At 44.9% G+C, this 23,625-nt stretch overlaps 1 protein-coding gene across 1 annotated transcript in view; it reads right to left on the bottom strand.

Moving 5' to 3' along the window:
- GAS2L3 (growth arrest specific 2 like 3) overlaps positions 1–23,625 on the bottom strand; it is a 234,627-nt gene that overhangs the window by 28,260 nt on the left and 182,742 nt on the right. The window contains exons 7-8 of the mRNA XM_086918027.1: positions 20,985–21,048; positions 20,263–20,401 (exon numbers count right to left, since the gene is read on the bottom strand). Coding sequence (XP_086774153.1) covers positions 20,263–20,401; positions 20,985–21,048 — 203 coding nt within the window. The remainder of the gene's footprint in view (positions 1–20,262; positions 20,402–20,984; positions 21,049–23,625) is intronic.

The following is a 23,625-nucleotide window of genomic DNA, read 5'->3' as shown; positions in this document are numbered from 1 at the left end:
AAGTTATGACGAGAAACGACGCACGCCAATGGAACTTGCAGGCGGAGCGGACACAGCACTTCTGGAACCATATTGATTCCAAGAAGCCCTCGCATGGCGAGAGCAGCGCATGCGCGCTGCTAATGCCAGGCGAGACCCAAAAATGTGAGTAAATGTAGCAGCAAAGAACAGAAGAGTAAGTTTCTTTTTAGATAACTTATCCTGAGAAGTGGAATCAGTTTTTTTTATGTGAATGGTGCCAGACATCAATTCATGCTACTTCAGACGTGCTTATTCAGTGATGTAATGTGTATGAAAAGTCCCACAGTCATCGAGGAGCTGCTTTTCCTATCAACAGTGTCTTAAATACACACAGTGAGGGCACTGAACATACACCAACTGATGATGCACTATTGGGCAGTTGCAATTCGCACTAAAATAGGCTCACAATGTGCTGTCCTTCTATAGTATTGGTATTTAGATAGTGCCTTATGAAAACAAGCTAACAGAATTTTCTCCAGTCTTATCCTTTGAAAGGGAACCATGACCGACACAATTCCTAAAATATTAATTGCTCGGATATTGCATTTAGCACTGCATATAGAAAGAAATGTGAGAAGAGATGGCCGTGTTTGTTCACAAAGTTAACTTCAAGTAAGAACTATAACAAACACGCCGCACACAATACCAGCAAATTAGTGAACTTTTAAAACCCTTCCCACAAACTAAGAGACGGGAAGAAAAAATTGCTTGTCTAGGATCACACAACGTCTCTCAGTGGTGAAAGTGAACTACACTGCCAGGCTATTCCTGGTGCCATTTATTTCAATAGGAAACTAAATTAAATAAAAGGAATGCTTTACATCATTAGACGTAAACAATGGAGCCTGAGAATGGCCCAGATTGCCGGAAAGTTTACAGTTAGGAAATCGCAGCTGTAGGGCAACGTAACCAGCCATAAGTCTCCCCTAATCGTGCAGCGGAGCTGCTGTTAGTTCAGCTCTGGAATGGAAGTTGCACTGCAGCACCCTCCCCTTCCGTGTGCAACTGTGACCTCTTGGGGTTTGCACTCGCTCTGAGCACCGGGTGATCACTTACAAATGACCAGCACAAGATCTCGATGTGGGCACTCAGCCACCATAATCTTCTCTGACACAAGAAAAGTCAGTTTTCCTGCTGCAGTGAGAAATGTTATTAGTGGGGTCTATCACGTAAGACAATATTAATCAGAGATCCTGTGTTGAAATATATACCTTCTGAAAAGTGTATACTCTGGTTTTTGTGTAGTTTTCACAGAATGCATGTTTCTGAATGAGGGCCGGGCGAATGAAACGAGAGCAAGTAACAAGGGAGAGAGGGAAGGGGAACAGTATAGACCTCTGCAAATCAAACGTGTACTCTTATGGAGGGCTAGAGTATCATTAAAAAAGTACCTCTGCAAGCCAGAGGCCAGTGGAAGGACACTGACCGTGGACTGGAAACCCTACTTCATCCCATCTCCAAAGAAGACAGGAAGGTACCAAGCAAAGGCAGAAGCAGGTGGTAGCAGGAGTGGCTGAACAATGAGAGGCATGGAAAGCTTTTTTTTTTTAATTTACAAGAGATTTTGCAAGCGCTGTGCAGGCAAAACCTAAGAAGGGCAACCCCTAATCAGTTACCCCCGGGGCTTAAAAGCTACACAAATAGGTGACATCATATGACCATATCACAGAAACCTGAAAGGTCAGACCTTGTGTATTCTCACTCTTATTCTTCAATGAAGGGATTTGGCTGCAGGTGGCAGATTGTACATGTGTTTCAGAAAAGCTGCATGAGGCTCCAGATTGTCAGCACATATCTGTGAATGGCATTCCACATTAATGAAGCGTTACAGCTTAAGTGCCTCAAAATCTTACCACTCTCTTTATCTCTTGTGTAGAGATGGCACTGAAAATGGAAACCCTCCCAGTAGAATCAGGTTACTTCTCAGGAAGCACCATCTGTATAGTGAAATGGTAGGAGGGCATTGTGTATTATGTAGGCTTCTTCTGATGAGTACTTTGAACCATAGATTCCTCACCCGAATCCTTCAAAATGGCAGGCTGGATTCAGAAATTCTCTACAGTGGCTCCTGGGTGTCAAAGGCAGCACCACTGGCTTCCGTTGGAACTCTGCCCCACCGTCAGACATGACAACATGGAGCCACATATAGGTGACTTCTCTGCAGGGATGTCATGCTTCAAAATAACAGGTTTTCAGCTCACAGATGTCAGTCATGGATCAGCACAACTACTTTTTCTGGTGCCTTGGCACCTGGCTTGATTTCAAGTCCCGAGACATATGCTCCCTGAAACACCCAAAGCCCATCAATGAGCAAGATGCTAAATTCTACATAGCTGAGCACAATAAACTGGATCAGTCCCACTTCAAGCATAGGCCAATTCACATTCCCATTATCCATCTTTGGGTAAGTTCAAATTAAAGTCTAAAGACATATCAAAGAGAAAACATAAGAAGTTAAAGTGAGGCTCCTTACCTTCCTGATGTTCCTGCTGCAGGAATAGATCTCTTAGTCAACACATTAAGGGCCCGACTTCGGTTCAAGACTTGACTCTGATCCATTTTTAGGTCGAGCCTGGAATAAGCATCCGAAGGATGCGTCCAGGCTGAGAATTATAGCTGCCTGACTCGGGGGAATGAGGGACAAGAAAGTGTTACAAGCTTTTGCTGCCAGATTTGGGTGCGCGAACGCGCACGCCCAGCCCGGCGCCGTGCACGTTCCCTGCCACAGATTCCCTGAACACACATGCACACGCAGGCAGGAAGGCACACACACACGCGGCACCCCCCCCTACTTCCCCCCACTCACCGGCACCCCCGCCGCACACACACAGGAGCGCACCTACTTTATTTATTTATTATTTATTACGCACACACACATACAGAGACCCCCCCCCCCCCGCCACCGCCGCATACATACAAGCGCCCCCCCCCCCCCGGCCGCCGCCGCCGCATACATACATACAAGCGCCCCCCAAGCCCCACTTACCGCCATTACTTGCAGCCTCCGCGGGGCTCTCGCGCGCGCGCTCAGTCAGAGAGATAACCGTGAACCCTGCCCGGGGATGGCTGCACGTGACTGTTGGCTGACGGATCCAGGCACTGACCAACCACAGCGCCAGCAGAGACGTCCGTCACACCCTCTGTAGAACCCTGGGCTGTGATTGGACAATCGTATGAGTGCTCTTTGTTTTCCCCTGGCTGCGGGTGCCTGGAGTGGTGATCTGTCGGCTACCTCCAGCGGTGGGTGCCCCGGTCCAGCCTAGTCTGTGTGCTGGAGTTGTGAGGAGCCTGCGCCCGGGAGTCTAAAGCTGCGGAAGTCCTGTTCAAACAGACGAGGAAGAGCACGACAGTGCTGCGTTAGCCGTGCAGAGTAAAACCTGATAGGAGGCTGTGAAGTTCTGAGCAAGGCACTCGTTGATCTGAATCCAGACCAGGTAGTGATGCCAGAACCGAAGCTGTGGAAGTTTGAACCGAGGCAGTGAAGCCCTCCGCCTGGGCAGCGATCGTCTGCACCGGGCGCCGAGCTGTGGCTGAAGCTGAGCATTGGAGTCCTCAAACTACAGTGTGATCGCGATAATCTCCGAATTTGGGATTTAACCTGGGCTGTCCATCTCCAGTTCAAATTCACTCCACCTCCAGTTATGGGTAGAAAAGCTCGAAAACCCGGCGTATACACCTACAGCTAGCGACACGTACCGCTAAGCGCAAAGACAGATTAATACAAAAAAATCACTTAATTGAATAACTCAGTGGGGGCAGAGGTAGATAGAAATAACAAACGCCCATGGACGTGGCCACTTAAGAAGTAACTAGCAAACACGGGAAGGGCGTGCACTTAAATACGGACCAACAACAAAAAACATGTGCCTGTAAGTAGAGGAACATCAAGCATAGATATAGGGGAGAACAAGCACCTGGACATAGAGCAGGCGAGGGAACAACAGGCATCTGCCCAGAGTAAGTACAGGAACAACAGGGGTCTGAGATGACCGCCAGCACAGAAGCAACAAGCATAGACAAACCAATCACCTGAGATGGTAGCCACACGAGAACCGACAAATAGACACAGGCAGAGCAATCACTGAACAGCTATCGGACATAGAAAGCACTGAAACAGCTAACGGGCATAGAAAGCACAGAACGACAAACACCCTCAGGCACGACAACCACAAATTAAGCAGGCGTGGACATAACAAGCACCCACAGGCACAGCAAACGGGGAAAGAGCCCGAGGAGACACGTACTGAAAGAGGACACGCTGGCCGCCGGCGGCCACGGAAACAACTAGCCCCAGAGTCCACAACAAACACACAAAAACGAAAGACCCCTGCAGATAAAGCATGAGCACACAAGGACCCGAATCCACCAGAGCAAGCAGTTTATAAGTGTGTAGCAGGTGCATAAGAACAGGAGAGACAACAAGCACACCTGAAGGGTTAGCCCCTGATGCACAGCAAGCAGGGGACGGCGCCCCCCGCAGGCTCACACGCCCCCCTTCGGCAGTAGCAGGGTTTCACCAGGCATTCACGCGTCAGCAGTCATCGGCAGGCACAGGCGGCACACGCCGAGCTCGCCCCAGGCAGCAGCCGGGGGGCCGCGCCGACCCGACCCGCCGGAGCATGGCGAAGAGAAGCTCCCTCACCATCCGGATCGTGGAGGGGAAGAACCTGCCCGCCAAGGACATGTGAGTACGAGGCCGAGGGGGCCCAGGTCATGACATGTACCTGCGATGGGTGTGTGAGTGCAAGGTGGCAAGAATACACCCAGCGGGCATGTGAGTAAATCCAGTGGTGCCTGTGAGTACAAGGGGCGTGTCAGTGCAGCTAGACGGGCATAGGAATTCAGCCAGAAGGGCATATGGGTACAACCAAAGGGGTGTGTGAGTATAAGGGGCATGTGAGTACAGCCGGAGAGGTGTGTGAGTATCCCAGGTGCGTGTGAGTACAAGGTGCGTGTCAGGGCAACTAGACGGGATATGAATACAGCCAGAAGGGCGTGTGGGTACCACAAAAGGGGGCGTGTGGGTACCACCAAAGGGGCGTGTGAGTACCACCAAATGGGCGTGTGAGTATAAGGGACTTGTGAGTACAGCCAGAGGGGCATGTGAGTACAATGGGGATATGGGCGTGTGAGTATAAGGGGCATGTGTGTACAGCCGGAGAGGTGTGTGAGTATCCCAGGGGTGCATGTGAGTACAACCGGCATAGGTGTGTGTGAGTACATGGGCTGAAATGACTACAGCCGGAGGGGCGTGTGAGTAAAAGGGGCATGCCATGCCACTACAGCTAGGAAGCTTGTGAGTACGCCCAGAGCTGCATGTGAGTACAGCCAGAGGTACATGTGAGTGTACATGCAGGGTGCCTGTGAGTACAAGGGGGCATATGAGTACAGCCAGAGGGGTGTGTGAGTACAAAGGGGCATTTCAATACAGCTAGAGGGAGGGGCGTGTGAGTACGTAAGGGGGGGGGGGTACCCCTATTTTTCTTATTAAAGGGAAACTTGCGTCACTCACTGCTGTCTGTGCTGTAGTACTGCGCCCCGCGTGTGAGGAGGCTTGCATAGCAGCTGTGCTGTAGATGTTGTGTATGGAGGACACATACACCCTTGTGTATGACTTGCATTGTGATTCCATTCACATAGCGCTACTTGCCCCTGACGAGGAGTTATATGGGGCAGTCGTTTTGCTGCTGTTCTCGGCTGTGCAACCTTACTGTGGTGCGCGTGCGGGCACACTGTTCCTTGTGTTTTTGTGTAAATGAAGCTTGTACTCCTGCTCCACCCGCCGCACATGTTTTGTATACGAGTTAAGCAAATCCGCCATCCTTCGATGTTCAGTGTCATGGGCGCTGGGCAGCAGCCTGGCAGTGGAGCCATCGAATGGCAACAAGGAAATGGCACCCCTTTGTCCAGGTTGGGTAGCAAATGACAGCATCAAGGGCTATGCAATGGGTTCCTCACTACCGCTGGTCAGGTGCAACTGCACCTGCTGCCCTTGATATGCAGCCCGTCGCTGGCACTGCTCGCGCTGTCTGTGGTACAGACCACCCTGTCCCCGGCAGGGCCAGGGTCGGCTCTCCTAGGGGCTTAGTCGGAGCCGTACTTAAAAAAACGTAACCAGGGCGCGTACGTGCTAGGGGCCTGGCTATAGGAAGTGCAGCACGTACCGTGTCAACATGGCCCAGGGGTGCTAGAGGCCGTATGGACTAACTTTCATTAAGGCTAACTCTCATTACTAAATTGTGACCAGGTGATCCATTTCCCTTGATTGCATGACGGCCCGTGTCACTCTTTCTACGCCATGGCATGTGCACAGAATCTAATATAATGTTACCAATCTCTGCTAATCTTGTTTCCATTAATATCCCAGAAGTGACCACAATGCCACATGTTTTTGGGAATCTTGCTAGCGCTTCGCATGTGCTGGTACTTGTGTCTGTGTGAGGACGTTTGCAGTTCTGATGTCCTTTGCAGCACAAGATGCGTATGCGACGCCTCTTGCAGGACCAATTATGTCTCTGGGAAGACTCATGCAGCCCTGATGCTTGGTGCTACTTGTACCACATTGTGTGTTTGCATGCAGAAGTATGCACCCTGATACTTTGTGCAGTACCACATTGTGTGTTTGTATGTGGAAGCATGCATTGCGGATGCTTTGTGCAGTACCACATCTGTGTGTTTGTATGTGGATGCATGCAGTCCTGATGCTTTGTGCAGTAATACATCTGTGTGTTTGTATGCGGATGCATGCAGTCTTGATGATTTGTGCAGCACCACATTGTGTGTTTGTATGTGGAAGCATGCATTGCGGATGCTTTGTGCAGTGCCACATCTGTGTTTGTATGCGGATGCATGCCGTCCTGATGCTTTGTGTAGTGCCACATCTGTGTGTGTGTGTGTGTGTATGTGGAAGCATGCTCTCTGATGCTTTGTGCAGTACCATATCTGTGTGATTATATGTGAATGCATGCTGTCCTGATACTTTGTGCAGTACCACATCTGTGTGAATGTATGAGGACGCATGCAACCCTGATGCTTTGTGCAGTGCCACATCTGTGTGTATGTATTTGGATGCATGCATTCCTGATGCTTTGTGCAGTACCACATCTGTGTGTTTGTATGTGGATTCATGCATTGCGGATGCTTTGTGCAGTACCACATCTGTGTGTTTGTATGCTGATGCATGCAGTCCTGATGCTTTGTGCTGTGCCATATCTGTGTGTTTGTATGTGGATGCATGCATTGCTGATGCTTGGTGGAATACCACATTGTGTGCTTGTATGCGGATGCATGCATTGCTGATGCTTTGTGCAGTTCCACATCTGTGTGTTTGTATGTGGATGTATGCAGTCCTGATGCTTTGTGCAGTACCACATCTGTGTGTTTGTATGTGGAAGCATGCACTGTTGATGCTTTGTGCTGTACCACATCTGTGTCTTTGTATGTGGAAGCATGCATTTCTGATGCTTTGTAGAGTACCACATCTGTGTGTTTGTATGTGGAAGCATGCATTGCTGATGCTTTGTACCACATCTGTGTCTTTGAATGTGGAAGCATGCATTGCTGATGCTTTGTACAGTACCACCTCTGTGTGTTTGTATGTGGATGCATGCAGTCTTTACGCTTTGTGCAGCATCACCTCTATGTGTTGGTATGTATATGCATGCAGACCTAATGCTTTGTGCAGTGTTACATCTGTGTATTTCTAGGTGGAGGCATGCAGTCCTGATGCCACCCACAGTTCCAAATTTGTGTGTTTCCCTGTTCCGTCATGCTGTACCAGATTTGTGTGTTTTGTGGATCCGTGCTGCCACGATGCTCTGTGCAGTTGCAGGTTGTGTCTATGCGACATGCCACATGCAATGCCAGATGAGTGTTTTTCTGCGTCCTCATGCCCTGTGCAGTGCAACATGTGTGTGTTTCTGTGTCCTGATGCCCAATACAGTGATGTGTGTTTTTCTGTGTCTGATGACCCGTGGAGTACCCAGTGGCTGTGTGAATGTGTGCAGTCTTCCCGCGCGCTGCACCTGTGCTGTTCTGCGCTGTCTCTGAGGGAAGCGTCTACTGCTGCTGCCCGCGCTGTACCGGAAACAAACCCAAACACATAAACACACGCACACACACATACATATATATATGCACACGCACGCATGCACACAAAGTCACTAAAAAAAGGACAAATTAACACTAGGTATCAATTACATTAAACAATGTTCCATGTGTAGCGCTTAACACAAAAACGAATGAATAGCCCCTGACAACTATCCAACACTGCCAGCTCTTTCCTGTATACCCGAGCATATTGTATAATGCTATTAAAACAGAGACTTTTTAGGTCAATCCTGAGCAGCGCATGTGCTGCTCTTCGAAGCACGCTGTATTCAGGTATGGACTTGCTAAGATAAGCTAGCAGTTTTGTCCTATCGCTGAAGGTTGGTAGGTTGGAGAAGAAGTGTCTGGGGCGTCCTTTAAACAAGCATTTGCAATGCAATAGGTCTCACTTTTGCGAAAGTTTAAGCTATTAGCATAGAATGACAATGCCTTTTATTTATGTTTTAAAAGCAAAAACATAAATAAAAGGCATTGCCATTTACAATGCCAATAGCTCTAACTTTAATAATGCGAGACCTATTGCATCGCAAATGCTTGTTGGTTCTGGAGGAGATGTGCTTGAGTTCCCTAGGCTATTTTCGACTGACCTTCAGAGAGACCATGCTGTAGCTCTTCAGATTCCTCTAGTGTATCGTGACCCCATGTATCCGTCCGGCCTCCACCAGAGGGTCCCACAAGACAGACCCTGAACAAAGTAAAAAGCCCCCACATTTAGCACCAGGTCATGTTGTGACTTAATTTGCCGTAGGCTGTCAGTTGTTCCTTTGTTGTCACTCTTGTCCCTCCTCTTTATCCCCCTCAGCTGAAGTGGGGCCTGAACTAGATTCTACCTAGACAACCAGGGCACACCCCTTGTCGCTATACACAATCAACAAGGCCCAACTTTTGTTTGAGGTGGACTCCCTTTCCTCATAGCCAATACTTCAGGATGATGAAGACTCCTATTGGATCAGATTTTGTAGCTCTTTAAAGCCTTGAACATGTACCCCATAATGAAGACAATGATGATGAGGAGGAGGAGGATCGCTTACTCCACCTCAACTCCAAAGATGCAAATGCCAGTGGCCCGAACACTTTTTGGAGACAGAAGTTAACTTGCCCCTAGCACTCCCACTGACAAAACTGCTTCTTTTGTGCTGGTGATTTGCAGGGATACAGATATGCCGGATCTGGAAATCCTCCTGTGGGAAAACCAAAATGATTATCCCACCACAGAGATATTGCAGCCTGGACCTTCAACACTGGAACCCATGGGGTAACTTAAGAAGGCGCTGATATAATGTCCCATGACGGTCTTGTCCAACTCTTGCTGGGCCGCACCAGTGAGACACCCTGTTGCGGGAGAATGCAGGACTTCACCAGGGATCATGTTTTCCTAATACAACATTTGACTCCTGAGAACTTTATAGTTCAGACTTCCATGTGCCAGGTTAAATTCGAAATCTTTCCTTACTGCTCCACCTGGCCTGGAATCAAAAATGAGAGATGCTAAGCTCAAGAGGCAGTTTGCTGTTTTACTCTTTAAATGCTGTCTGTCTCCTGGGTTGCTATACCCACGACCTTTGGGACATGGCAAGTGAGATCCTAACTGCTTTGCCTGATGATCTTCGAGCACCCTTCACCCAGACACTGTAGGGTGACCAGAATGCAATGAAATATGTTTTGCACTATAGCTTGTATACCACAGATGCAATTGCCTGGGTTTTTGACACCAGTGTCGGCATCACATGCCATGCTTGGATACACTCCACTGTGTTTCCTGGGGTGTTTAAGCTTCTAAGACGAATATGCTCTTTGACGTGGCCAGGCTATCTGGAGAAAAAGTAGATTCTACACTTTAAGGATTACAGAGCTAAAGCTCATTCTCTTGGACTGCTTCCACCTGCTCACCAATACCACTAGCGCTGTTGCTAGATTTGTGGATACACAAAGGCTCTTGCCTATTGGCCGAGGCAACAGTGCAACCAGTCCACAAGCCAAGTCAGCCCTTTTATGGCTCGAGGAGCTGGGAGGAAGTTAGAGGATAGGATTAACAGCAGTACCGCACTCCTTATCAATGCCTGGCACGTCCACCATGAACCCTTTTCAATTTCCCATCCAACAGTCATTTAGGACCGGGAGCGGTCGGGGTTCAATATCGCTGAACTCCAGCTGGAGTTCAATTACTCCACCACAATGGGTCCTTCAGATTGTTCAGTTTGGTTGTGCCCTCCTTTTCCCCTCCCCATGATCCTACAATCTTTACTCAGCCGCTGGTGCATCATGCAACTGTGCCTTGTCAAGAAGTCCTGAAATTGCTAGTCATGGGCACAATCAAAGTGGTGCCTGATGGAAATAAACAAATAGGGTGCTTTTTCCAGGGCAGCAAAGGCCCCAAGGGGATTGAGACCAGTTTTAGAGCTCAGAATCTTGAAGTTCAAATGTTAACGCTTGTCCAAGTCCTGTTGGTCTTGGACACTGAGGACTTGATGGTGTCCTTGGACTTGAAGGACATTTATTCCCATGAGCCAGTCCTTCAGTCCCACAAGCGGCATCTTTACTTTGTCATCCTGTCAGAACATTTTCAATTCACCACCCTGCCCTTCGGCCTTACATTGACCCCTTCGATATTTACAAAGGTCATGTAGTGGTTGTGGCCCATTCCCACAGGTTGGGGTTACAGCTGTTCCTGTATTGTGATCACTGGCTGGTCTAGGAGGAGTTGTCTCGGTTAGACTCGGAGCACCTACAGATGATGATGTTGTCCTCCCTGGGATTCTCGATCGGTGAACCGAAATTCCCCCTTCAGCCTGTAGAAGCCATCCTGGTCATGATACCTTTGAAGACGTTTCTACCCCTGCATGGAGTTAGGGACGATGGTCCGGATGTTTCAGAGAAGAGCTTTTGCTCCAGTCCTAATGACTATGAGGCTTCTTCAGCTCCTGGCTTCATTCATCCTGCTGGTGCCTCAGGCCCACTGGCCTACGTAGGCCTTCCAATGGAACCTTTGACTGTAACGGGCCCAGCACTAGGGGTGCCTTTCAGACAACATCCGCATAGTGGAGGCTCAAGTCCATGATGAATGATGGATACTAATCTGTTATGGGGCAGACCCCATGTACTACCCCATCCAGAGATCATAGTGTTGAGAGGCGGATTATCTTTGGACAGGAAGGTCAACTAGACAATGAGGTGATCATGGGCCTCTGGTCAAGTTGCTCTATCAATCAACCTTCTGAAGCTGCAAGGCATTCAGCTGACCCTGGAAGCCGCCTTATCTTCCCTCAGGGGTGAGGTAATCCAGGTACTGAATGACATCATGATTGCCATGTGGTATTGTAACAAGCAGGCTGACATGGGGTCCTGACCTCTGTTTAGAGGCTCTGAGACTTTGGGAATGGCTTGAACTTTACTTTCTCTTAAGGCCAAGCCCCTAGCTGAGTCCCTCAACATAATGGCAGACAAACACAGCAGGTTCCATCTGGCAAACTACAAGATTCATGATTGGAGTTGGTTCAGAACATCTTCAACCTAGTAGAACATACCTAGTAGAACATAGAGCTATATTCAGCTACTTCTGAATATAATCAGGAGATCCTTTTCAGGGGTCTCTATGAGAGGCATTCCACCTTCATTGGGTCTTTGGCATCTTACACAAGTTTCTGTCTCTGGCATTGATCTCATGAGGCCTGAAAAACAGTCAAGAGTGACTGAGCACAGCTCTGAGGACTTGGAACTCCCAACGGGGAAGAAGGGGGTGGGCATCTTGATGGTATCCTACTTGTTGTCTACAGATGGAAAGTTTCTGCTCTCATTTGTCATGTTGAGCTTGGGAATGTGGTGGAGGGAGTCGCCTGACTGCAGTGGCTCAGGAAAGACATATCAAGCCAACACTTCCTGCCCAGTTCAAGACAACGTGATAAAGGCAAGCATGAGGAATTGTAACACCAAATACCCCTTCCATTCAAAGTACAATCATGTGACAATGATGAAAGACAACTATAGAGCAATTCAATATGTTTTAAATAGGGCAGTTGGGTTATAAGTTTGCTGCTTTGTTTGTTTATGCCTCCAGATAGCTGGCACAGCTTGTTTTCCAGGAACTACTCAATTGTTACAGTCTTGAAAAAGCTCCATGGCAGTATAATGTGTGTTGAATGTTTCAGACAAAAAAGAGCGGTCTTCAAAATCAAAATTATCAATAGCAGCAATTGAAAATTCTTTTGTAGTAAAGTGTCCTGGAAGTGGTGTGCTGTTGTATTCACAAGATTTTACAGCATGAGCTGCTGACAAGTTCCTGCTGCGTATTATGTCATCATATCTTGCTGATACAACAAACCTATTCATTGAAGTGATTGGCTCTCTACTTGTGCACCTGTCATAGATTGCATGTACAGTCGTCATGTCTAGCAGAGTTTTCTTTTTGCCGTGATGTAATTAACAAAACATGATTTGGGAAAGACAATACATTTACACAGCATAAGGCTGTCAGTTCATGGGATTGTCTTCCACTTCTTCATTTATATCTTCAAAGCCATCATCAATGTTGTCGTCTTCTGTTCCGAACTCAAGAACTTTAGTTTGTAAGAGTTTTGCTTTGCCGATATTAAACAATGTTGTAAAAAATGTTAAGACATCAGGCATGCTTGTTGACTACCATCAGGAGCTCTGGGCATCACAAATTTTGTCATTAAATCCAAAATTGTTATCTTTCAGGACATTTCCTAAAATGTTCCTGCGGATTGTACTGCATCCTTTGATCCTATTTTGGCAGCAAGAACTTCAGGAGTCAAAACAGCTGAGAACACTATAAGTGGCTCATTTTTTGTTGTTGAATGACACAAACAAATTCTGTCGTTGCTGCTGGGAGCTCGTTGTACATTCATATTTTCAAATGTATGCATCCATGCAATTCGGGTGGACATACAATGCTGCTGCAAATACATTCACCTTGCTGTTTAGATTAGCTACTCAGCTGAAAGAAAACTTAATCTTGGAAGAAATTAGCTGCAGATAAAAACATGTTTGCCTTTTGAGACTCACATAGACATTGAAGATACTCTGCTTTCTGATCAGTTGTTGGACGTTAACGAGGGGTAGCCAATGGTTTTCTAAGTGGATAGGTATTGGATTTAATTGTCGATGCTGTCTCAGAAGACTCAGATTCTTGTTGTTATTCACTGATTTCTGCTATTTATTTTTTTACTATTTTTTTCCGGGCTTTTTTTCATTGTTTACGTCCTACAGCTCTTGTTACAAAGATAAAATATTTGATCCTTTTCACCCATCAGTTCCAAGCTGTTGTAAACTTCGTCTTCAAGAAATCTGAAAGTGCTTCTATCACGACCACAGAACATCAAACAATTTAATTACAGAGGAACTCTCCCATGTAAAAATCACGGGCACTGCAATACCATTATCAAAGATACAAGCATTTCCCACCCCACTAAAGGAACACCTATTCAACTATACACCACTGCAACCTGTGACTCCAAAAATTTGGTATATCTACTAAAATGACCTTGTCGACTAACTTACGTTGGAAAAACTGAACGAAAACTTAAAGTGCTACTAACAGAACAGAAGAGTAATATCAGGACCAAATCTGATAAATCACCCTTTGCGGTACACTTTAATAATGAGAGACATAACATCAGTCAATTACAATTTCTGGTATTGGAAGTGGTGAACATCATGGAAGGAGCGGACAACAAAAAAAGACTGCTACAGAAAGAACTATTTTGGATAAAAAAAATCTGGACTTTTGCCAACCCAAAGGTCTTAATGACCGCTTAGAATAAAGTTGTTTTTTGTAATCTATGTATCTGGGTACTGTTACTGTTTTTGACCCATGCTTAACATTTGCTTAATATTTGCGGCTATGCATTGTATTTCTTATGTATGTTTTTTGTGGACACACGAACACACCACGTCATTAATCAGATACATTTCAGGGTATTCCCTGCCATCTATCATCTCAAGCACGACCTTGCACCCGACGGACACACCACCTCTTTTCCTTCAGGTTCCTTTATTGTTTAGCACTGAGTTCACCGTTATAATATGGCGGGTTATTTTTTACGTTAAAACATTCGGTTTCCTCTGAAACTATGGCGCTCTCCACAGCCCTCTCTCTATGTCTTCGTAAACAAACAGCGCTTTCTTTAGTCCGTTCGCGCTGTTCACAGACTCCCGACGTATTGATATTCCTGGTGTTCGGCACCGCAGTTCAACTTCGTTACCTGCTGGTCATTTCACTCTTGAGGTCACGCGACTAGAGTACAGGTAGGCGCTTGTTCAGTGCTCCATGTTAATTTCGGGTTTACGCGTTCTTTTAAATTGCAGCATCTGTTTACATGCGTACTCCATTTTTCTATTATAGAAATGCCACCGTGTTAAACTTCCCTGACCGTGTTTTCGCAATGTTGTTTACTTGAGGTAAGATTTACAGGAGTTCATTTATCCCAGGCACTTTTTCAATGCCCCAGTCTGTTGAACGCTCACATATCCACCTGAACTTAGCTGGCTTACTCGTTTCATCAGCCCATACCGCTTAACACCGAGGGCACCATTCACTAAATCCTTATTTTCACTTTTTAAAGTGGCACGCTCGGACCTTTATTTACACAGCCATTCTAAACACGCTGTATCAACTCGCACCGTTTGTATATCTTAACATGATTTACACTTTCAGTCACCACTGTCTTATGTGCATAAAAACTCTTATTTTTGTCATATTTCGTAAACATGTTAAATGTTCAAATACTTTTCTAGCCTGAAGGCTCCTTGCCTAGATCTTGATTATGCTCATTGCATTTGTAGGTAAATTATCCCCTGACGAAGAGTCTCACGACTCGAAATGCATTGGGACTATTGAAGGGATTAATTAACAGAATGCTGAAATTGGATATGCTTGGCTAATTTGAACATGTTCATTCATCAATGAGATGTATCATGAGGATGAATTATAATGACTAATAAATCCGGATGATCTTTGGAAAATTAAAGAGAAATGTATTTGTGGAATATGTTTAAGGCCCGCCTGGACCGTCTAAGGGAGTGCAACAGGGGGACACTAAGTACTTCTACTCAGTGCTATACACGTTGTAAGCTTCGTCTTGCCATATATCTGAAGCATTTCGAACTCTCCTCACTCCAGCCGCAGTTGATGTTAGCTTTTCTTTCGGATTAGATTTGCATATGACACATTTTTCTTTGTTGTAGGAGTCCTCAGATTTTGTAGTTAGTAACACTGTCAGGAAGTAAAGATCATCTGGTACCACCTGCTGTGCTCATGTTCACGAATTTGAATCAACGGAAAACTTGAAACAAAAACAATATCCAAACAAATTACCAATATGATGGCTAAAACACATAATTATAGGGCTGCCATTTCGGAAACTGGCAGAAGGGTTGCTCTGAGGAGTTCTTTTCCGTCTCTACAAGACTACTTGACCCACAAACTATGTTTTGACAACAAAATGAAGTATATGCGTCTCATGGTTTACGAAATATTACATCATCACTTCAACACATCCGCCATTTTTAAAAATTATGTCCAGAAAAATTTGTCCTCATCAGCAATGTCTAAACAAGCTAAATTACTTCTGTAATGATTCAAAAACACAAATCCAGCTTCATAGAGAACAACAACATCTTGCACGATTCCCAATCGGGTTTCCGTGCGAATTACAGCACGGAGACAGCTCTTTTAGAGATTACCGATGCCATCCGAGAGACTTTGGATGGAGGAGGGAAAGCCATCTTGGTCATGTTGGATTTGTCGGCGGCGTTCGACACCGTGCCCCACGACGGTCTCCTTTTAAGACTCTGGGAGCTCGGCTTTCGTGGGACGGTGTGGAAATGGTTTAAGTCATTTCTAACCAACCGCCGACAAGTGGTCTGGGCACCTCCGTTTTCTGCTGAAATGCCGCCGCTGGAGGTGGGGGTACCTCAGGGGTCCATCCTGAGCCCCACCCTTTTTAATATCTACATGGCCCCTCTGGCGGCGGTAGCGGAATCTTTTGGTGCCCAGATCATATCCTATGCTGATGACACCCAGCTACTCTTTACGTGTAACAAGGGTGAAGACTTTGACAGCGGACGGATCAGGGAATGTCTGGAAGCCGTGTTTGACTGGTTTCAGAGGCATAGTTTGAAGTGTAATTCAGACAAGTCTGAGCTGCTTTTCTTCGGAAGTCCTCCGGATCCCGATTGGAAGACTTGGTGGCCTCGTGACATGTCTCCGCCCGAGGATACCTCGCTAAAAGCTAAAAATCTGGGAGTCTTGTGCGATGTTGATCTTTCTTTTAGACCCCAGATTGTAGGGCTGACAGGAAAGTGCTTTGGCGTTCTGAAAATGCTGCGGAAGTTTCTTCCCCTAATATCCCTTCATCACAAAAAAATTATTGTTCAGGCCTTGATAGGCTCGCGTCTTGATTACGCGAATGCTCTCTATCTAGGCCTTCCTAAATATCTCCTAGCACGCCTGCAGGTCGTGCAGAATTCGGCTGCTAGAGCCATCTTTGAATTACCGCGAAGGGCTCGAGCATCGGAGTTGCTTGAGAGACTTCACTGGCTTCCGATCGCCAAGAGAGTCACTTTTAAGATCTTGACTCTGGCTTTTAAAGCTCTCCACTCAACTGGCCCTAATTATCTCAGGAAGCGGATGGCCTTCTATGCTACCAGGAGGTCGTTAAGGTCCGCTCTGCAGGCCAAAGCCGCTGTTCCCATCATCAGACGTGCTCGTACTGGAGGTCGCTCCTTCCGGTATCTGGCACCTCGTTGTTGGAACAAGCTTCCCTTTGCTTTGAGAACTACTTCCAACTTGCTTGCTTTTCAAAGAGAATTGAAGACTTGGCTCTTCTCCCAGTAATTCTGTGCCACCATGCGGAGGGCGTTGTGTTGTGTACTTTTCTTCTATCTCTCTTTGCCAAAGCGCCGGGACACTCCATGGAGTAGCCGTGCGCTATAGAAGAGCAAAAAAAAAAAAAAATGAAAATCTCTGGAGAACAATTTTTTTACGGAGGTATGTCATGGGAGAAGGACTACTATGGTAAAAAGCATAGCTGACAGTCTGAGGAGACCATATCTGGTATTACTTGTTTTCAGGCCAGGCCGTAATGACAAACAATTCTTGCAAAGAGTATTTGTTTCTTGAGAAAAGTCTGCTATGAGAGTAATTTTGGAACCTTTGTAATTAAATATCCCATGATTCTTAGTTGAACGGAGGATCATTATAGTGTGTTGAAGTCTGATCAGACGCGTTATAACCAATCTGGGGGTTGGTTGTAGGTTTCACTATGTTGATCTTATGTGATATGCTCTTTGAAACTCAAGAATCGGGTAAATCTATATTGTGGAGCTTCGGAATGAAATTCTCACAAAACTATTCCATGTTCGAGCACTCTTCTTCTACAGAGTGTCAGAGGATATATACGTCTCTACAGCTTCATGGTTGCACACCTGACCTTTCATGATGTGCAGCAATCCAATCCAAGATGGTGGCTACCAGACAATAATGCTACTACCCCAGTTCAAAAGCGGCAGGGCACAGGTAAGTTTCTTAAGGAAGGGTCCCTTTCTTACTGCCAATGGCGGGATGCTTCGGGCTGTTTTGTGCACAGGCAGCAGCTTGCTGAGATATAAGCAATCAGCAGCACAAGCACTTCCCGCAGTGTGTTCCTATAGGTGGTTTCTGTAACATCTCTGTGCTTTCCTACCTCGCCTATCTCTGTACTTACTGGGGGAGATTTCTTTAAGCCACAGGCCTCTCTCTTCACCCTACTGGTTGTCACATCAATCGAGGCCTGGAATCGCCACACTATTTCGAGCAATGCGTTTGACACATCGGACATGCGTCTCCGGCTTCTCTTTTTTTCAAATATCGGAAACTTTACAAGTTCAGGGGGAGCTATCCATTGGCAAGCTTACTTTGACACACCCAGAACTGCAGAGATTTGCGAAGGAGGTGTGGTGCACTTAAATCTCTCTCAGGCATCAGCCATGTGCATTGTGGTGTATCCCCGCCAGCTGCCCCACACCTCTCTTTTTTGTCTCTATACATCTCATTAACTCACTGTTATCAACTAGAACTACATTCTTATCAATCAATCAGTAGATCTGTAGAGCTATAGAGCGCTATGCCACCCATGAGGGTTTCCAGGCATCTGCCTACAGACGACTGACAAATTCTTTCCTTCCTCTTCTGATTACAGGACCTATTCTCTTCTCTCTGCTTAATGTTCTGCTCTTCAATCTTGGATGTACACCTGCTTTCTTCTGATAAGTTCCTGTAAGATTGCAGTTCTCCTGTTTTTACCCTAAATCCCTTATCTACATTCCCCTGATTAATTGCCGAACTTCAACTTTACTTTGCATTCACCTCATTCATTACATTACTGACAAACTATCACCACATTTCAAATCCTTCATTTTGTTAGCATGGTCAAAATCTGGAACAACCATAATGCATTCACAGACTGGCAGTTTTGTGAGGAATAAACAAAACATAAAACTCTTAATGAAAGAAGCTGCATCCACTTCTTTTCTCACTTCGTACAGAGACTTTTTGGGGGGAGATTACAGTAGAACAGGTCCCTAAACGAGGCTAATTCCGGTATAACCCGGCAAGAGACTGCTAGCCACTGTTATTTCAAATACTCTAGTTCTCTCACAGCTACTCTTCTGGATTTTTTTTAGATGACAATTTTTCAAAGATTTAAAATATGACTCAACTCTTTTCCCCGACAACGACTCAAGCAACAGGATAAAGTAGTAACCACAATCATTACAGAATGACTGGTAGCCAGGGACAGAAGGGCACATCGGCCAAAGCACTGGGAGTCCCGAAATGTTCAGAGTTCTTTTACATCATCTTTTAAGTACTCCGCATTCTTATAGTTAAATGAGGGCAGGCTTCCCCTGCGTTAACATCTGTAGGCATCACAATTGAGCTATTGTCCCTCGAAAAAGAACTCTGAAAACTCCTGTGAGTAGGCTGAAACCCCAGTTAGTTTTTCCCAACTTAAACTTCCTCCACTGTACTAAAAGAAAGCACCTTGGAAGGAAGGGAGAATTTCTGACTCTAGTGGCCCAGCAGGCACATACAAACGTAATCGTTTTTGGTTTCCCAACACAGAAAGAGGGGAGAAGCAGAAGGATGGAGGAGGGCAATGTCTACCTCACCTGTGCCCATTGCCTAAATAACACACTAAGGAACGTTATTAATGTAACTTAAAACTACATGTAGTGCCATTGAAGACATGGTTAAAAAGCTAATACATGGTTTGGCATTAAATGTTTGATAATGGACACCACATCAGATGGATAAATGTAACCCTGAGAACTCAGCACAAAAAGTCTAATTCAGGTCAAGAACTGTGTGGAAAAGAAAAGTAAAAATCAAGGAGAGTTACAATGAACACAAACTTCCTACAAGAATTCTAGATAAGTAAATGAGGTTAACCACACCTAAAAACACACCAATACATACAACAGGACAACTGCATGCAGATCCCTCAAACAATAGCTTCAAAGGACGAAGGATTTGTTTATGGGGTATTTGGACAGTAAACAATGCTGCACGGACACTGTAGAACATTACTCACTTCAGGGGTTTAGGATGAGGGGAAACAGCACTCGGAAGCTCACAACTTTGTGAGGTTACGAAATGGCAGAGGACAATGGCATTATGGACAAACACAAAGATTCTGAGCTCTGCCACTAGAATGACGCCCATTAGGATCAGCTCGTGTAACTTTTTAGGCCTACACAATGCTAAAGGAATATCAAATTTAGTATATGTCTGCAGTAATCCTTAGGGAAAGTACAAGGCAGCTTCAAATAGCAATACAATATGAACTATTCAGGAGCAAAGCGAAGGTCAAACAAGCAAAAAATGAAAAGTCGAGTTATGCACCAGGAATCTACATTTAACACCTTAACTAATATATTTTGTACAATGCTAAATACAGGAAGATGCTTTTAATGGGAACAGAAGTGTGCACTGGTTAAGAGACGCTGCTGGGGGAGATAAGTATAATTTTAAATTCTATATAATTAAACATGTTTGTACAAACGACGGCAAACTGAATTGCCAATAAATATGAATGAGTAAGCAGTTTATTTTAATCTGGTAAAACACAGACTTACCGCTTCATGCAATTCTCCATGATGACAAGGTGACTTGGAGGCGCTGGATGGAACTACAGATCCTGACGAAATTAGTATTGATTCTTCAAATTCAATTTCATTCTCCAGTTTGACTAGAACAGGAGGTTCAACTCCATATCTTGAAAACAATCAAAGAGACAGATGCATATTTATATAAATAATGTTTAATTTAAATAAAAGATGTGTAAGTGGTAGTCCGCTACCTACAACCTCTTATGTCAACTTTTATCCAGAACATTAAGCAAGACTTTGTTAGGCATGCACTTGGGAGCAGCTCAATTTCATCCCCATGTTTAAATCTAATAAAGAATTTACACATACAATCTAGTCCTCTAAGGTACCATAATTCTCCAATTAAATCATGTTCAATATTGTGTTGGATAACAGACTACCAAAGATACAGAGCATAAACAATCTTGCATAATTTACATTTAAAAGACTACTCTAAACTCAATACAGAAGTACAACTTTGCTCTCAGTAGAAACATCAGAGCTGTGTAAACGACTATTTGTAAAAATCAATGTATTTATTATAAGAAAACCTACCAAACCTTATAATTAAATACATTCTAAATATGGTTAACACGAGCAGAGGTAATATTCATGTTCATCGTTAAATTCTGGGGAGGCTTGCACATACTCTAAATAGCATCTCATTTTATATTTGAGATAGAAAGAGTTACTATACTAAAAATACACACCTTGACACAAGGCGACCAAGTTCCAGAAGACAAAGACAGACCTGCCTTGGGTCTTTGTGCAAAACTGAAAGCAAAAAATATACAAATCAGATCAAATACATTGTTGAAACAAAGTTACCTAGTCTTAACTGTTCCTTTTATAAATTGTAGGAAAATATACTGTTTCCGCTTAAAGCATCTGACAATAAATAAAAAGGAAGACAACTATAAACCTTCTTCCCAAATCTCAAAAAACACAACTCTGAATTTACTATTATACTATTACTGTTATACCAACTCAGACCATTAATGTGTCGTTTGCAACATAAAATGCATATTAATGCCAGAGAGTTGTGTTTGGGACTCTACATTACAAAGAAAGTCTATAGGTTAAGATGCACTTGATCTAGAATTCCCCTATTAAAAAAATATATAATATTTAGGAGAAAATATAGGAATTTTGACAATATAACGCATCACAATTGAGCAAAAAAAATCTTTATTAGAAAATAGTTTAATTCCAGAGATGGCTTTCTAAGATAATTGTGGGGATGGCATGTGGCAGAAAGATACTTCTCTCTACAAATTGCTGGATTCAATATCACACTTGACTAAGCAGATGAACAGCTGAGTACAAGTACAAGTTATGTTGCTCTAAAAGATGCTTCACATTTTTACTCCCTCTAGAGACCTCAAGACAACTCTGAATGAAGAGTGTCAACTCTAAAATTATTACTACATCTGGAAAAATGCATGGGAGAAAAACACAATTAAACAGTGGTGGTCTCTATTACTCACAAGCATCCTTCTCTAGTAATGTTTTTCAGGTTGAACGTCCCCCACTGACATTAGCCAGATTACAAATCATTCCCATTGAGTTATGCTGTATAACATTTACAAATCACAGTTTGGTATGACCTAGATTCAGCATTTTTAAAATCCCTGCTGGTGCCTTGATTCTAGCAAACCTTCTTTGCCGCACAGCAGTAGGCTGCGCAAAATAATGCACAGGCACAGCAAACATGAAGTGTGAACTGGACAACTCCTTGCAATGCAGCCCACTAGCATAGCACACCTTGACTAAGAAATGTTGCTCATTCTTTACATCACATGAATGCAACAATAAAAAAAATATATATATATGGGGCGGTGTCGACAAGAACCCAAGATGGCTTTGCTGTTTTGGAACTCTTGACGATGACTCAAGTTCCCCAGCTGGATGCAAATGCTGGGTGCTCCGATGCCGCCAAGGTCAAGAAGAGGATAGAGGAAACGGTGCATTTAGTTAAGGATGTGCCTCAGTGATGGAGAAGGTGGGTGTGCCTGTCATCACGCTAGCCAGCGATAGACTACTGCTGATGCAGCCGATTGCAGACCTGTGGTTGACAGGCCCGCAGGGCGCCGGGAGGAGATAGAGGCCGTTTGACTGGGTCTATTGAGGGCATGGGTGGAAGCGCCATACCTGCCTAGCACTGTGGTATAGCCAGGACCACAGTGGCTCTCTGGAGGGTGTCCAGGGACTGCTTCAACCAGTGAGGATAGCCAGGAGGATTGGCCTAACAATCGCTCAAACCAAGGCAGAATGGCGGGTGACCTCATTAGAGCCTGCTTTTCCGCCCGGGACGCTATACCTGGGAGATGTTATGCAGATCGTTTTTGCTGATGTTCTGGCCTTGAGCTATCTAGTACTAACTAGGGACTTGAAGAGAGCATGATGGAGAAGCAATGAAAGACATAGGACTTTTTTTATCCACAAGTTAAGGCAAAAAGTAAGGACAAGGGAGAGAACTTAGAGAAGGCAAGCAGGGAGAAAGAACTCATGCCTAAGTAACAAATTCTCCTGCACTCCATCAATGCAATGAAGGCTGGAATGATGAAAACATAAAATAATATTGAGAGAGCTGTGAGAATTTGGGAGGAGAAACTGTTGTGAATAAAAAGTAGAGTGATCGGAGTAGAAAAAGAGTAAGAAGTGATAAGGATCATCTTGAAAGAAACAGAAAATGAAAGAGGTAGCAGCTTCTATAGAGAGCTTTCGAGCATTCAAAACTACTGTGATTGACACCTTTGTATCAATGCACTCTAAAATTGAAAATCTGTAATACCTATGCGGGGACCCAGATTACGTTTTTAGGAGATCCTGCACAGAGACTGGTTGAACCCCTACAAGGAGTAATGTGTACAGTTATAGGAGACCTGCTAAATCTTGAGAATGACTTGAAAGGTGGCCATTACCATCAGACTACCATATGTAAAAGGGTAGAAACAATGTGAGAGCAGAGGGCACTGTGAAGAGGCTCTACATATTGCAGAGAGGCAGAGTAAAATTCGTAGACTGCTGTCAGGAGAGAGTAAAGCTTTTTCTCCCCAGACTTCAGCCTAAAAATGCTCTTTAGTTTGTGTTCTTACAAGGCGACTTCACAAAGGCGTTTGTGGACAACATAATAAATAAAACCCTAGAATATGAGACGGTGGCATATACCATGTAGTGTTTTGCACACTGTTTTGGATGGCAAACCTAGCCCTAACTAGACCAGTGTGTCCTCCTCTGGGAGGGACGAAGGAGGAGGACAGGTTTTTGTCTCTGGCCTACTTGACACTATTCATAATGCCACCTCCCTTTCCCCCAGGGCCGCTTGGACCTTTGTGACAGATGTGCAAT

This window comes from Lissotriton vulgaris, chromosome 1_1, assembly GCF_964263255.1.
Source record: "Lissotriton vulgaris chromosome 1_1, aLisVul1.2, whole genome shotgun sequence".
NCBI lineage: Eukaryota > Metazoa > Chordata > Amphibia > Caudata > Salamandridae > Lissotriton > Lissotriton vulgaris.
The sequence above is the reverse complement of the archived record's forward strand: the minus strand, read 5'-3'. Positions and strand labels throughout refer to the sequence as shown.